Below are 14,927 nucleotides of genomic sequence, written 5' to 3' on the forward strand. Positions count from 1 at the left end.
AAAACCAGAAAATAATAAATACAAACAAACATACACAATATATATTTTGACTTATTTTAAAAAGTTTAACACTATAGAAAAATTCAATCATAAGTCCTTGTTTTGTGCTTTAACTCAAACTCAATCAAGATTGCTTAGGAATATTTATTCCCATTTCCACACACTCAGTATTATACTGCCATTAATTCTTCATGCTTTCAAATCGATGTTTTATCTTCCAAAATATGGTCTGGGACTATCAAGATAAACTATGACTGGTTAAATAAGTATGAAATCAATTATATATATTTCTACTTGTTGTGCATCTTTTCCAAGCTCAGTCATGTCTGACTCTTTGCGACCCCATGGACTGTAGCTCACCAGGCTCCTCCATCCATGGGATTTTCCTGGCAAGAATACTGGAGTGGGTTGCCATTTCCTTCTCCAGGAGATCTTCCTAACCCAGGGATCGAGTCCGGGGCTCCCACATTCTAGGCAGACACTTTACCATCTGAGCCACCAGGGAAGATGCTTAGATCTATTTCTAAAAATAAATACATTTCAAAAGTTAAACCACTTAAATCTACAATTGTGCTTCAGAAAAAAAACTATCATCAGTTGGTAAATTAGTATGAAAATGAATTTCTGCCTTATGCACACTCTCTTCTCATCATCTGTCCACTGGACTCCTCTAAGGAGTCTACTTTACTCTCTGCTTTCCTCCTCAGATTACATACCCTCTGATTCATCATCCTTTGTATTCCTGCCAAGAAAATGTTTCTAAAACACAAGCCCAATAACTTCATCCCTATAGTTAAGACCATTCTGGGGCTCTTTACCAGGTATATCATTGTCTCCAGCTTCCTCGGACTGGCATAATCCGCTCTCCACCAGCTGCTCCTGCCCTCCCCTCTGGTATCCACTGCCGACCACACCCAGCTAAACTGAAACTAATTGCACAATTAAGGCCATGCGGTGTGCAAATGCTATTCCTTCTTTCCCTTTCATCTGTCCGTAAGCAACTACCTCATTGTCTTACAGCTTAACTTCCTATGTGAAGCAGTATATGATACTTCCTACTACTCACATCAATAAAACCGACCATTTTCTACTTTGGATCCCAATTCATCCAGCGTATCCTTCTATTACTGTGCCTGTTAGGGGCTTATTTGTATATGTATTTGACTATTTCTTTGTCTTTTCCATTTAGGTTTAACTATCTCTTTGGATGCAGGGTCTATAACCTATTACCTCTGTACTCCCATTACCTACTATGATGTTGGGTAGATAGAGGCATATTTCAAAATCCGAGTTCAAAACATGGTTTTGAAGAAAACAAATGAATGAATGTTGAGTATGAATGGAAGAAGCCCAGAGCTACATTAAAATGGGAATGAATAACTTCAACATATTGGTTTCTAGAGATGGAAAAACAAAGTTTTTAAGAAAATTCAAATTAATGTTGTTGCATGCTTCCCTGAAATATTCCACAGCTACTTACGTTTATCTTCATATAAAGTCTTAGATTTCAGGTAGACCTCAGAAGGATCCAGTTTTGGGGATCCTGACCTGATAATGCTGGGTGGAAAAGGCATAGGCTGGGGAACAGGCTCATTTATGGCCTCCAAACTTTCTGAAGTTTCCTTTTTATCTGTTTTCTGAAATGGAAAAGGGCCTTACTTAGTATCTCAAAAAGCCAGATGGTTGATTAGTGCAAAAAACTGTTGTCTGAACCAGTATGTCAACTGATTACAGTTGCGTAAGCAGCAGGGTCAAAGCCACAGCATATTTGCAGTCTTAAGAAGAGTTCACTTTCACAGTCATGTGTATTTGATTAAAACATATTTCACTTAAATTAGAACACGTTTATAATGATGTCAATCAAAGGGCCTTAAGTAGTCCTATGTTAAGGAATTTTGCCCTTTTCTCTACCACCAAGACACAAACTGACTCTGAGAAGACATACAAGACAGCACTTCTAAGCCGAGCAGGAGGAAGACTCAGAGAGGACCTCCATTTAATTCTTGATACCCTCACCTCCCCACTCACTAAATTAATTTCCAGTAAAGATGTTTAAGGAATATTCTTTCTAAGAAAATGAAATACGAAGTGTTAACTCTAGACACTGTGAAAACCTGCATGGTCAATTCAAATATATCATGAGAATGCTCCATGCCTAGGAATCAGATAAGGGGTATATTCATATGTTCCCGTTCAGATAGAACTTGTCTAGAAGAATAGCTCAGCAAAATGACTTCTTTAATAAAATTTAAAAATGAAATCCAATAAATAGCTTCAGAAAATAAATATGACAGTTTAGAGAACAGCTTGTTATCCTGAATTATGGTTAGGAGAGGGAGATTATAGACATTTGTGATAAAATAATTAAAGTAACTACGATGTAGGAGCAGCAGCTTGTCAGGGAGGGCTGAGGGGACAGTGGCCATAAAGTGTTGTGCCAGAAGGGACCCTTCACTGACCAGGACCCAGCCAGATGCCTAGGAGATAAGAGTAGCCGTTTCCTCTTTCTCCCCCTTGTCCTAGGATTCAGTCAGAAGCAGTGAGAGGTCATCAGAAACTTTCGTCAATTATAAAGCATTAGGGTCCCCGTGGCCGCACTGGCATCCATTATGAAATACAGTGTAGCATAGGAGTTAACAATTACTAGAGGGCCCAGAGGAATGAAGAAAAATGCAGCATAATTTTAACTGAACATGTAAAAAGAATTTCTGTTCACACTGGACCTAAGTGGTACAGTCTATAAAAAGGCAGAGTGTTTCTTTCCTTCTGACCCATAAAATGGCAAATTTGCAGAGGATCGTTTTCAGTGGGCTATAGAGAATTAATCTATTTTGTATCTGATGATCTTTTGTTTAGCAGCCTATGGCTTATGGTTATGGAAGACCATCTTTTAACTATAAGATGATACATTCCAAATCAAGCAAACTAGAGCTAACAGGATTATATACCTAATTGTCTTTATATTCATATAACTGTAAACTTAAATATTTAAGTAGCTACATGTGTACCTAGCACAGTTTCTTTCATACCATTATCTGGTGCATCCTTTGTTTGGGTCTTAGTCTTTACACAGGTCCTAAAGTAGGCTAGCCAGTTATTCAGAAGACCACCACAAAAAAAACTGTTCCAAGTCTGACAGCCTGTTGGTCTGATAACAAGCAGACTGAGCAGAGAGGCCACAACTGCTCCAGCCCTGAACGTCAGAAGGTGAGCTAAATGTGGGTAATGCCAGTCCCCATGCGCTTATGGGAAACCATTACATCTTCTCATTGCAGCAAGACATCTGCCCAAATGTTTAGCTACTCCTTACCCTTGCTCCTCTGAAACACAAAGAAAGCCAAAGGACCCATCAGTAGGCCCCTCAATGGGTCCACGTTTTACTATGTAGAGGGATCAGACTACTACAGGTCTCTAACATTTCTCCAACAGAAACACTTAACCAGCAGAGCACACTCCCTCTATAGATGGCTTTTTCTAACTTGCACACTTCCCTGAGTTTCTGTTCCAAGCCCAGGGCAGTCTGTCTTCTGACTCCTCCCGGTCTGTAAACATCCACCCCACGAGCAGCCCTCATGAAGTGAAACGCGGCATCTCTCTCTGTGTGTTGGAAAGAAGAATTTGAGGACAACTGCATACTCACCAATTTGGCAGTTTTAGTTGGTGAAGGAGGACCTTAAAAAAAATGAGCCACATTTTAAAAACAGAGGAAGGATTCCCAGACTACAAATATTGCTAATGTTTATGATAAAACTAGCTTTGACTTTTAGTAGGCTAGTAAATTATGTCCAACATGTTCTACGTGCCAGGCATTATATACATATTTCATTTTTTATGACAATCTTAAGGCATACATGTTTGCCATTTTATAGATAAAGTAAAGCAAGACTCAAAGAGATTAACATTACTTTCCTGTATTGTGGAATCAACCAGCAACTAGGAAGGAAACTGACATTCAGCCTGTTTGACACAGAACCCTAGATGCTTACATCTGTTGGAACTCTGAATAACTCTCCAGCCCCCACAAAGAGACCTGCACTTACTCTGAGCACATTATCACCCAGAGAAGAAACAAAAACAGTTCAAAGAAATGAGAATTGAAGTTAAATTGTTCACTGGCCTCAAAAATGAAAACTAACAGCCAGTGAGATACATGTGAAGGGCTAAATTTTATTCTTTAAAATACTGGTCATTCATTGGTATGGGTTTAAGAAAGTCCGTTAAAATATAACTTTTTGATTAGTGCTTGGAACTGCATTTATGTCTGGAAGTAGTTCAAGTCAGTTGATGATCTTGGAAAATAAAATTATATTTCTCTCACATGAGCACTGTGGGGTTTAATTAACATTTACTGACAGGTATTAAAGTTTAAGATAAAAGCTTTATGAGCACAAGCTATCATGACTGCTTTTACAGAACAGATTAACACACCATCCAACATTTTTACTTATTCACAGAGATGCTAGCTCTTTCAAAACATCCCTGGTACACTACAGAGGGCCAGATGAAGTACCACTGCTTGAAAGAGTCCATTTCTATTATTGCCATCAATAGAGAAAATGAAATTAAGAGGATATATTTCATCTGAAGTAGCACAATGCTATGACTCTGTCTAATCATTAAAGTTATAAATCAGATTTAAAAAAAAAACACTGAGGGAAAGAAATCTATAATGGACACAAATGAAACCACTAATAACTAAAAAAAAAAAACTGCTACAAAAGATACTGCTTATGGAAGCAGTCAGACAGAACTTAAGGAAAATGCACACTAATTACCAGCTAAGTCTTCTGGGAAAGAGATATTCTGACCTGGAAGGAAGGACAATTCACAGATATAAATGCATGAACAATGAAGACTTTTCCTTGTGCTTTTACTCACCTCCTCTTAAGATAAGTAATGGTACATCTGCACCTACTGGAAACTGCTTTAGCACCTCTACCACTTGGAGATGTGTTAAACTCTGCACATTTTGGTGGTAAATCTCCTTAATGATGTCCCCTTTCTGCAGGCCTTGACACCACTGACTATCCAGTATCATTTTCACTTTCTGTCCACTTGGGCTGTCAGCAATTGCAAACCCAAAGCCTTTAGGGCCCTTGATCAGAGGGATAGTCACTAGTTCTGGCTGGGAGCTGCCTGACGATGCCATAGATGCTCTCTGTTCACTCAGATCTGATGCGCCATTAAAACGATCACTGATCAAGCTGTGTCCCGATTTTCCATTCTGGTCCAGCACCACTGCTCCTGACTTAAAATCCTGAGTATTCAGGCAAGTCTCTCCCTTAGTTAATGACTGTCCATTGATGACAGGAGTAGCAGCAACAATGTCCACAACAGGATCTTCATTGTCATCAGGAAGTGGATACCCACGACAAAGAGTGAGGTTTACATACTGATTGACAGGTACCAACTGAAACATCTGGACAACATCTGCATGTGTGTGACCAAGGACACAGTTGCCATTGATGTCTACAATAACATCACCTGGTAAAACATAAATCACATGAAAAATGTTAAAGCCATCAAATAAATCGATCTTTTGTTGGGGGAGATAAAAATAACTGAAATTTAGCATCTAGATTTGAATTCTGGAAACCTCTTACTGTTCATTAACTACTGAAAAAATAGATTTTGAACACAGACACGTCGTTCTCCCTTCAGTGACTCCTCCCTAAAAAGAATATATAAACGTGTGTGTGTGTGTGTGTGTGTGTGTGTGTGTGACTCTTTGCGATCCCATGGACTGCCTGTCAGGCTTCTCTGTCCATGGAATTCTCCAGGCAAGAATATTGGAATGGGTTGCCATTTCCTACTCCAGGGGGTCTTTCCAACCCAGTGACTGAACCTAGGTCTCCTGCATTGGCAGGTGGATTCTTTACCACTTGAGCCACCTGGTAAAACATATAAATGTATGCTTAGTGGCAAACAGTTATGACCTCAAGCTCAAGTGAATCTTAAAAAAAAATTAATCTTAAAAAAAAATCCATATTATCCTTGTTAGTATATCCTTTGAGTGACTCCTAAGCGGGCACACAAAGCGAGGTACACTGTAGCAGGTGTTGATACATAGGCAAGGGGTGCACAACTCCACCGGCTACTGATACAGACAGACCAAACAGACATTCTTTAAATACAGCTTATTTCATGGTTTTTAAGTAGCCATTGATTACAATGTGCTTAAAAATTCATTCTAGTTTGAACAATGTAAGGTTAAAGATTAGAATAATAACTTATGAATGTATTTTCTTTTCACATCTTTCTTTTTTGGAGAGACTTTCAATTTAGTGTAATTTAGTTATCAAAAGGAGAAATAAGCAACAAAAAAATTCAATACAAGTAAAAGAACATATTATTTAAGATCCTGAAAATTCAGCTGAATTAATCCTTATAAAAGCCGGTTTTACTTTCTTGATTTTACATCATTATGACCACTTTGGTTGTAGGATCTTTGCCACTTGACATTCATCAGTTGTGTGTTTTTTTAAATGCTGTTTTGATTTTTAAAATTTGTCCTCTGATGTCTTATCCATTTGCTGCTTTTATTTGAATATGATTATTTAAAAGGTTATTGCCAAATAAAGGTGCTTCAATTTGTTCTGATTGCATGTAGGCTTTAAAAAATCAACATGAACGCTGTTTAAAAACAAATGTTAGCCTGTGGAAATTCACTTCAAAATTCAAGAAGATAAAGAAATTAAACTAATTAGAAACAAAGCTTTGACTTTTCCTCCCCTAGTCAAAGTTCTCTGAATTTTTATGGAAGTATCATATTGCTTTACAAATTAATAACACTGTTAGACAAATCTAAATCTGTATCATAAAATCCTGACAGCATATATAATAGTTTTGAGATGTGTTTCATGGACAAAAATATTTAAAAAGTCAAAATTGAGGACTTAGGACAAAACCTTAATTTTAATCGCAGAGTTTGTTGATTTTATAAAGTAATAAACTAGAAAAATAATTTTCTTTATAAACATAACTTTTAATTATTTTATTTTTTTTTTAACTTTTAATTATTTTAAGTTTTCTAGTTTAAATTTCTATCACCTAATTCGGGAAGCATAATATGAGAGATCCCATATCCTAATTGAAAATAAGTTGATACCTGCCATCAAAAGTAATGACAATTGAGTCATTCAAATGGAGAATGTATTTACACATAGTATGTGAAATAACAGAGGATTAGAAAAGCCTAGCAAATAGTGTAAGAAGCAGCCTCAGTGGATTATTAAAATCTTCTGGGAAAAAAGTATTTAAACCTTCCTCATAATCAGTAACTACTCTTAAACTTCCTCTAACCTATAGCCGTAAACAGTCGCTCACATAAAGATGTTGAGAAAACTACATAAAAGACAAATTTATACAGCTCTGTAAAAATAATAACATTATTGTCTATAATTCTTTTTTTCCCATTTTTTTCTTCTCCTTTTTTCTTTTTTGTATTCTTTTTTCTTTTTTTAGCTTTATTGTCTATAATTCTTAACATAGTGGCTTAACTTTTCTAATAGCCACTAAGAAAGAAAAAAACAAAGGAAAAGGGCCAACCTGGTGAAAAAATGTGGGGTATACCAACTGGTTCAGTATCACTGCAAACATCACAATGAGTCACTGTTTAAAAAGGTTACAGGTAAATGTTAAATAACTTCAAAAGTACCCTACACAATCACAGAAAATCAAACAATCAGTTTTCTGAGATGGTTAATAAATCCTTAGCTTAGTATAGCCAAAGGGTTATCTCAAACTATACAAACTATACAAAATATACAAAATGACCCTCCCTCAAAACTACCATGTACTTAATTTAGAAGATAAACTATTTTAATACAGGAATTTACCTCTTGGTTGTATAATTTCTTTCTCTCTCTCTCTACACACACACACACACAAAATACATATATGATATATATTTATATAGCTATTATATATTTGGTATATATGTTATATATACATATAAAACATTTTCACTATAATTTTTGTTATAGGATCACAACTCTTTAAGTACTTTTCTTTTTTTAAAGAAATTTTTGCCACGCCATTGTGACACATGTGAGATCTTAGAACTCGTGCCTCCGGCAGTGGAAGTGGAATCTTAAACACTGGACCGCCAGGGAAGGCCCCCTTTAAGTATTTCTGCAAAACCTGTTACCTGGTGCAATTTTCCCATCCTGAGCTGCAGGACCATCTTTCAGCACATTTTTCACTTGTAGGAACTCATCAGGCCTATCCCCACCAATAATGGTAAAACCAAATCCCATTGTGCTTTTTTTCAATGACGCTCGAACAAGGATGCCTTTAAGCTGGGATGGATCTCGAGTGAAGTGTGATTTTTCTGTATCTGCACAAAAATGAGAAACAAGAATAATTACAATGAATATACTCCTCAGAGCTAATTCCCAAGATAGTCTATATAGTTCAAATACAACAAACCATAACAGAAAGAAAATAAGAGAGAATCCAATGTTATAGAACAGTTGGAATTTAAATTCATATATTAAATCACTGAAAAAAAAAAACTTAGCTAATGAATCATTTCTCTTTTATAGGACTCTTCTATGTCATTTGAAAGGTATAAAAACATCTATTTCATCTCCATCTCATTGCCTTTTCTGTACTTACTTTTTCTAATCGCAAAGAGTCCTTTAGATAGAAGTCAGAATGACACACCTGAAGGATAACCTTTATTATTAAAATCCTGAAAGCCTTGGACACTCATTTGGATGTATATTTCATTTGAATAAGCAGCTACTGGAGCTCTATTTAGAAAACACTATACTAGGAAGATGAAGGCAACTGTCACAAACTTATAAAAGAGAATACATTGAGAACTTTTTATAACCCATGACTCAGGCTTTCTGCAGCCTTTAACTTATATCTGATGAGTGGAGTGAGCCCCTGCACTACTAGTAAATAGCTTCATGCTTCTTTCCCTTTTACCTGTGTTTAGTGGAAACTTTAGGAAGACAAAAAGCACAGTTCCACTGAAAAGCCTATTTTTAGGGGTTTCCTCAGATGATCCTAGCACTAAAAGTGATCCACATTTGCAAGTAATACCTGTCTTCTCTTTCCCAGAAAGTTTGCTCCACCCGGCTGCCCTTAGGGCACTTATGAAAACCGTGGGGATCAAACTGTACAGGTTCACACCTTAAAAAGCACTGTTTAAGTTAGCTTTTCAAAATACGGTTTAAATTTTTCTGACAAATCTCTAACAGCTTTATTGAGACATAATCTACATATGATAGAATTATACAAGTCAATGACATGGTAACCATCACCACAATCTAACTTTAGCACAGTTTCTCTCTCCCCAAACACACACCAAAGAAATCTTGGTGCTCATTAGCAGTCACTTCTCATTTCTCCCCAACCTGCCCTCACATCCTAATCTCAATCACTAAGCTACTTTCTGTCTATAGACATGCCCAATCTGGACATTTAATATAAACGGAATTATATAATATGTGGTCTTTTGAATGGTTTATTTCACTTAGCATAATTTTTTCAGGTTCATCTGTGTTGTAGCATGTACTTTATTCCTTTTTTATTGCCAAATAATATTCCATTATACAGATATATCACATTTTATTTATTCACTGATTTGTTGGGTTGTTTATACTTTTTGGATATTATGAGTAATATTGCTGTGAACACTCATGTACAAAATTTTCTGTAGGCAAATACGTTCATTCCTTTTAGGTACATATTGGGAATGGAAATGTAGCAGTTACCATGAACATATTAATATTGTAACTATTTAATCTTCTGAAGGATTGCCAAACTTTTCCAAAGTGGCTGCCCCATTTTACATTGCACCATCAATGTATGAGGGTTCTGACTGCTTCACACCCTTGCCAGCACTTGTCACTGTCTGCTTTTTTTTGGTTATAGCCATCCTAGTAGGCATAGAGTGGTCTCTCACGGTGGTTTTGATGCTCATTTCCCTAATGACTCAAATTCACAAGGCTGACTTGTTTCATATTGAGACCACACTAATATCAAGCCCAGAGTTATCTCTGTGTATCTGCTGCTGCCCCTCTAGGCATGCATTAACACTTACTGGGTTTTAGAAAAGAGCAGGCCTCGGGCTGCTCTGTATGGTTGCATGACTTCGGCAGTGTGCACACGGCTACTGCAAGCAGCAGGGCTGTCCTGGAAATACTGACAAAGGCAGGTTTGGGGCAGGAGTAGGCCTACTTTCTTTGTTATGTTCTTCCCAGATTTACTGATCTCTTATAAATACAAGCACTGGACATTAAAAAAAAAAAAAAAGTCAGCTATTTCAGGCTTCTTCTCATGGCTACCTATCCTTGCAACGTCATCTCTTGTTTCTACTATGCTCTGGTCATTCGTATCTGTTCTCTGACCCCTGGACCACCGTTTCATGCTGTTATGACTTTATATATCCTGTTCCTTCTACTCAGTATGCCTTCTTGCTCCTCTAAAATTTTTTTCTGCCTGATTTAGCTTTTACTGACACTTAGAAGACCCAGTTCAAATATGTCCTCTATTTGAAAGTCCCTCTGCCCCTCAACTTCCTCCTTTAAAGCAAAGGTGAGCACTTCCTCTTTTACACTACCACTGAATCTTGTATGTCTCTATTAATAACAATGAAAATTATCATGTTTTGGCCACCATGTGCCAGACATGTATTTGTAAGCACTTTGCACACATTAACTTGCATACTCAGAACCCCCTTATAAGAGGTAGGTGCTACTACTATTCACATTTTGTATTAATAGATGAGAAAACAAACATTTAAAAAACTCATCCAAGGTTACACAGCTGGGATTCAAACTTGCTCCATCTCCCTGTACATTTAACTACTAACATAGGATGGCACCTGTCAGCATATATTATAACCACTGGTTTCCTATTTTAGACTGTAAACTTTGAGGGTAAGACCTATCTTACTCTTAATCATTTTTTAATACCAGGTACCAAGGAAAGCACTGGGCATATAGAAGGTGCTCAAAAATATTTATTAATCTAAAAATATTTGCTCAGTCAAATGTAAAACCAAAGGGAAGGGACTATGTTTTTGAAGAGGGGCTATAAGAAAAAACTGTTTCATCAGCAACTAAGTGAAGAATCTACTAGATTATGATGATATAGATCTTATTAACGACAGAGAAGGGGGAGGCAACGAGGAGGGATGAGTAGGATGGAAGAAATTCCTGGACATCTTTTACAAAATACACATGGCTAGGCTCATCAAAATCTTAGGACCTATGCATTTTAAAAATGCTCCTCAAATGATTCTGATATTACTAATACCCTACTATCCCAGTTGAGAATCAATGATGTAGGCAAACGATATAGTGGATTTGCTCAGTATTTGTTCATATCAGTTAATAAAGAATCCTGAATGGTCACTGATGTTAAATCTAAGCAATTAACTTGTGAGAAGCTCATAATGAATCAAAGATCTAATGTTGACTTGGCCTTAAACACTATAAAACAATCCAATTTACAAATTAAAATCTTGCACCCATAACAAAGTTATTCAATCCCTTCTCCCAACAATTTCACACTTTCTATATAAGCAGCAAGAGAAAAAAAACTCAACATTCTCAAAATGGCCAGATGCTTTATTAAGATTATTCATATCTTTACAGTAACAAAAATTAAATAGTCTCTGTTGATTTTCAAAGCCCCAACAATTCAAAGTTCAAACTCACTTTTATTATTTCAGCATATAAATGTCACAAGTTATTTTTAGAAGATAGAGGTAAAAGTTCTACCTGGTTTTGAAGACCCAGTATCAGCCTGTCCTAACTGCTTTTTCCTTTTGGCTTCCTCCACTGGATTTTCAAACTGGGTTTTCTGGTTAAGGTGACTGTAAAATGTAGACAAATATGCATTTCAGTTTAATATGAAAGAATTACATATTTTAAAATAGACTCTCATATCATTCCATCATCACTCATTAAGGGACAAACACGTATCCTTATGCTACGGAACCCAGAGATGCTGACAAGTCATGGAGGAAGAGCTTTTCAGCAACTAAAGAATGACCCACAGAAGACGCCTAGAAGTCAAAGTTGCTGAAATGTTTCATACAGCTTCTCTATAATCGTTTCTAATATTGCTAACAACAGTTTTCAAAACTATAAATGAAGCCCTCATATATGATATAGCTAGAACTATTGGCAATTAGTCAGTTAAATTTTTTCAAAGGCAGTTAATGGTGGGAGGGTTTTAAGTTTCTCTGAAGTGAAGCAGCTGTAAGGACACTTTTAAAGAAATCTAAGTACAGACGTCTTCTAAAATTTTACTATTATTTTTCCAACTGACTCACCCACATCAATTTACATCAAAAAAGCAAAGTGACTTGCTTTTTATCAAACTGTTATCACAGACCAACTCTTTTACAGTTAAATTTCTTCAAAATTATATAATAACTAATTACATAATTATAAGTTCAACTCTTTTTGACAATTTAGGAACACTCATAACTAACTCTTTGAAAGCATACAAGTCTGTGGTGGAAATCAGAAAATTATGGGGAGACAAGAGGCAGGCCATTAGATGACAGTATTCAATATACTATGGTAAGATGTGTTTTACAGAAGGAACTGAGCATCGGCTATTCTGGAAAGCCAGTTAAGTGTAAGTTGATTAAGAATGCAACTACTATATGAAAGATGTTTAAGACTGCAGCTAGGTCTAATACAGAAACAAGGGGGAATTATATTCTAGTACTTCTACACTAAAAATACATTTCAGCCAATTGAAATTCATTTTCCAGCAGAATCCATTTTAACAAGAAGTGACATTACTAAATATCAACAATTAAACATTAAATCATGAGAATTTCAGATTATGGTTGTCTTTAGCTAAGCTGAATATTATAAAATCTATACATAGATAGTCATACAACTTGGATATTTTCTTTGCCACTTGTGACCATTAATGGGGATGGAGGAGGGGTCGACAGGGAGAAAAAAAACCCTCACAGCAAGGTACCCTAGCTTCGAGTATGCGTCTCTATGCCTTTTAGGATTCCAGTGGGTTATCAACCCTGCGACAGATGTAGGTGTTCAGTTTCAGAGCTCTAAATATGGCAAGTTCTACGTGACATTCTTTGGGTTCTGATTTCACTAAAACTCAAGTATGCTTCTGCTTCTTACTATGAGAAAGGACCTTATCAACTGAGTCAACTGTTTAACCTTCCACGAAAATGAAAATCTTTGGTGTTAAGTTAGGTACCATTTTTACAGTTATTTATTATGTACTGATAATTTACATATTCCTGAAAAAACAAAACTAGAAACTGACACTTAGAAAAGAATAAACCTGTTTAGAAAGAACCTTGGCTTCCTTGAATGTCATCAGTTAGAATGACTCACTTTGCCGCCCGGGCATTAATACATAAAAAGGAGTAATTTATATTTATACTCTTTGTAATGTGTGGGAGAAGAGAGTAGAAGAATGCAAATGAGTAATCCCTTTCCTGAAGTCTTTGACAAAAGAGTGTAAGATTTTAGAGAAAAGAGTAATCGCATCTGTCATCTTAGACTACCTAGATTAAAATGCCAACCAAAAAACAAAACAGTAAAAACACTCTCCTTTTCCTTTCGTTACTTATACCCATAGTATTATTAACATGTAACAAATTTTGTTTTCTGTAAAACTAGCTATGGGAAGAGAAGGGACCATGATAGATTATCAGAAAAAGTAAACAAGAGTAGCAAATAAGCCTGATTAAATAGATAATATATAATTTGAAATTTCACCTCTATTAAAATTTTGTGTAAATATATGAATTTTAAGAATTCATCTCAACAAACAAAATCATTATCCTTCATGAAAAGTTAAGATATGAAAAGCAAATGTATATTTTGACTGTCACCTAACTGTACAAAGGCAATTAAAGAACACATTAAGATAACATTTCTAAAGATATAAGCATTAAGTCTTATGGAAGGCCTGCCATTAAATTTTGAGAACACTTTTATTTCCAAAAATAAATTAATCCATTTCAGAATCTCATCTTCTAAAATAAACACTTACCCCAAAAACCTGCCATTGCAGTTGGTGTTACTACTATAAGGCTCTTGCCAAGAGCAATCACTGCGCCATCTGGTTTGACAAACTAAGAGAGCCAGAGAGTAGCCATTCAAGTAACAGCTTTTTATCTCCATCAGTAAACTCACTGCAGACTACTATAGTTGAGATTCAAAGCTTAACTAATCTGGGAATCAAGCCACACTTCAGAACTCGGCTGATTCCATACTAATGTGCATCTTGAGTACAGCCTGCTCTTTCTTAATCTAATAAATTACCCTCCAGTAAAATGAGCTCGTCTGGGAACTATCATACAAAATCACATGGCTGCCACTGCTGTTGATTCTAATCAGGCTGTTTCACATGCCTCCATGACAGCTGGGAGCAGGTCACTTCAGGACTGCCCTAAAGTTGCTTCAATATTAGTACATCCTTGTTTAATGAGAACCAGATCATTTAGCGCAAGATTTTATAACAGGCAAATGAATTTCACCTCTTGACCATGCATTCAAATTTGTTGGAATGGATACTAAGAGAATGAGAATCATTATCTCAGAAATGTTCAGCAGTGTTAATGGCAAATAATAGTTGATGGAAGCCCAATTTGAACAGACTAACTATTAGGGGGAAATTTACCACAAATTCTTTTCAGCTAGCCTTCAAATATTCCTTTGATTTGAAAAATGGTTATTTTTTTTTCTTTTACCTAAATATACTTTAGAAAAAAGTAACAAAAGGGCTGCTGTATACTTCTCACATCATAGTATCAGAAAGATAAGAAATAAAATTAACATAACCTTTCAATGGAACTGTTAAGTTATAAATCTGAGGGTCAAACTGAGTTATTTTTCTTAGGGTATAAGTTAGACGTTAAGAAATCATTCAAAAAATCTCTCTAAGCACAGCGACTCAGGTAACAG

At 36.0% G+C, this 14,927-nt stretch overlaps 1 protein-coding gene across 2 annotated transcripts in view; it reads right to left on the bottom strand.

Moving 5' to 3' along the window:
- MAGI3 (membrane associated guanylate kinase, WW and PDZ domain containing 3) overlaps positions 1 to 14,927 on the bottom strand; it is a 244,578-nt gene that overhangs the window by 41,832 nt on the left and 187,819 nt on the right. For both annotated transcript variants that reach the window (XM_061121116.1, XM_061121115.1), the window contains exons 8-12: positions 11,742 to 11,836; positions 8,150 to 8,338; positions 4,879 to 5,484; positions 3,641 to 3,672; positions 1,481 to 1,637 (exon numbers count right to left, since the gene is read on the bottom strand). In XM_061121116.1, coding sequence (XP_060977099.1) covers positions 1,481 to 1,637; positions 3,641 to 3,672; positions 4,879 to 5,484; positions 8,150 to 8,338; positions 11,742 to 11,836 — 1,079 coding nt within the window. The remainder of the gene's footprint in view (positions 1 to 1,480; positions 1,638 to 3,640; positions 3,673 to 4,878; positions 5,485 to 8,149; positions 8,339 to 11,741; positions 11,837 to 14,927) is intronic.

The sequence above is a fragment of the Dama dama genome, chromosome 20, assembly GCF_033118175.1.
Source record: "Dama dama isolate Ldn47 chromosome 20, ASM3311817v1, whole genome shotgun sequence".
NCBI lineage: Eukaryota > Metazoa > Chordata > Mammalia > Artiodactyla > Cervidae > Dama > Dama dama.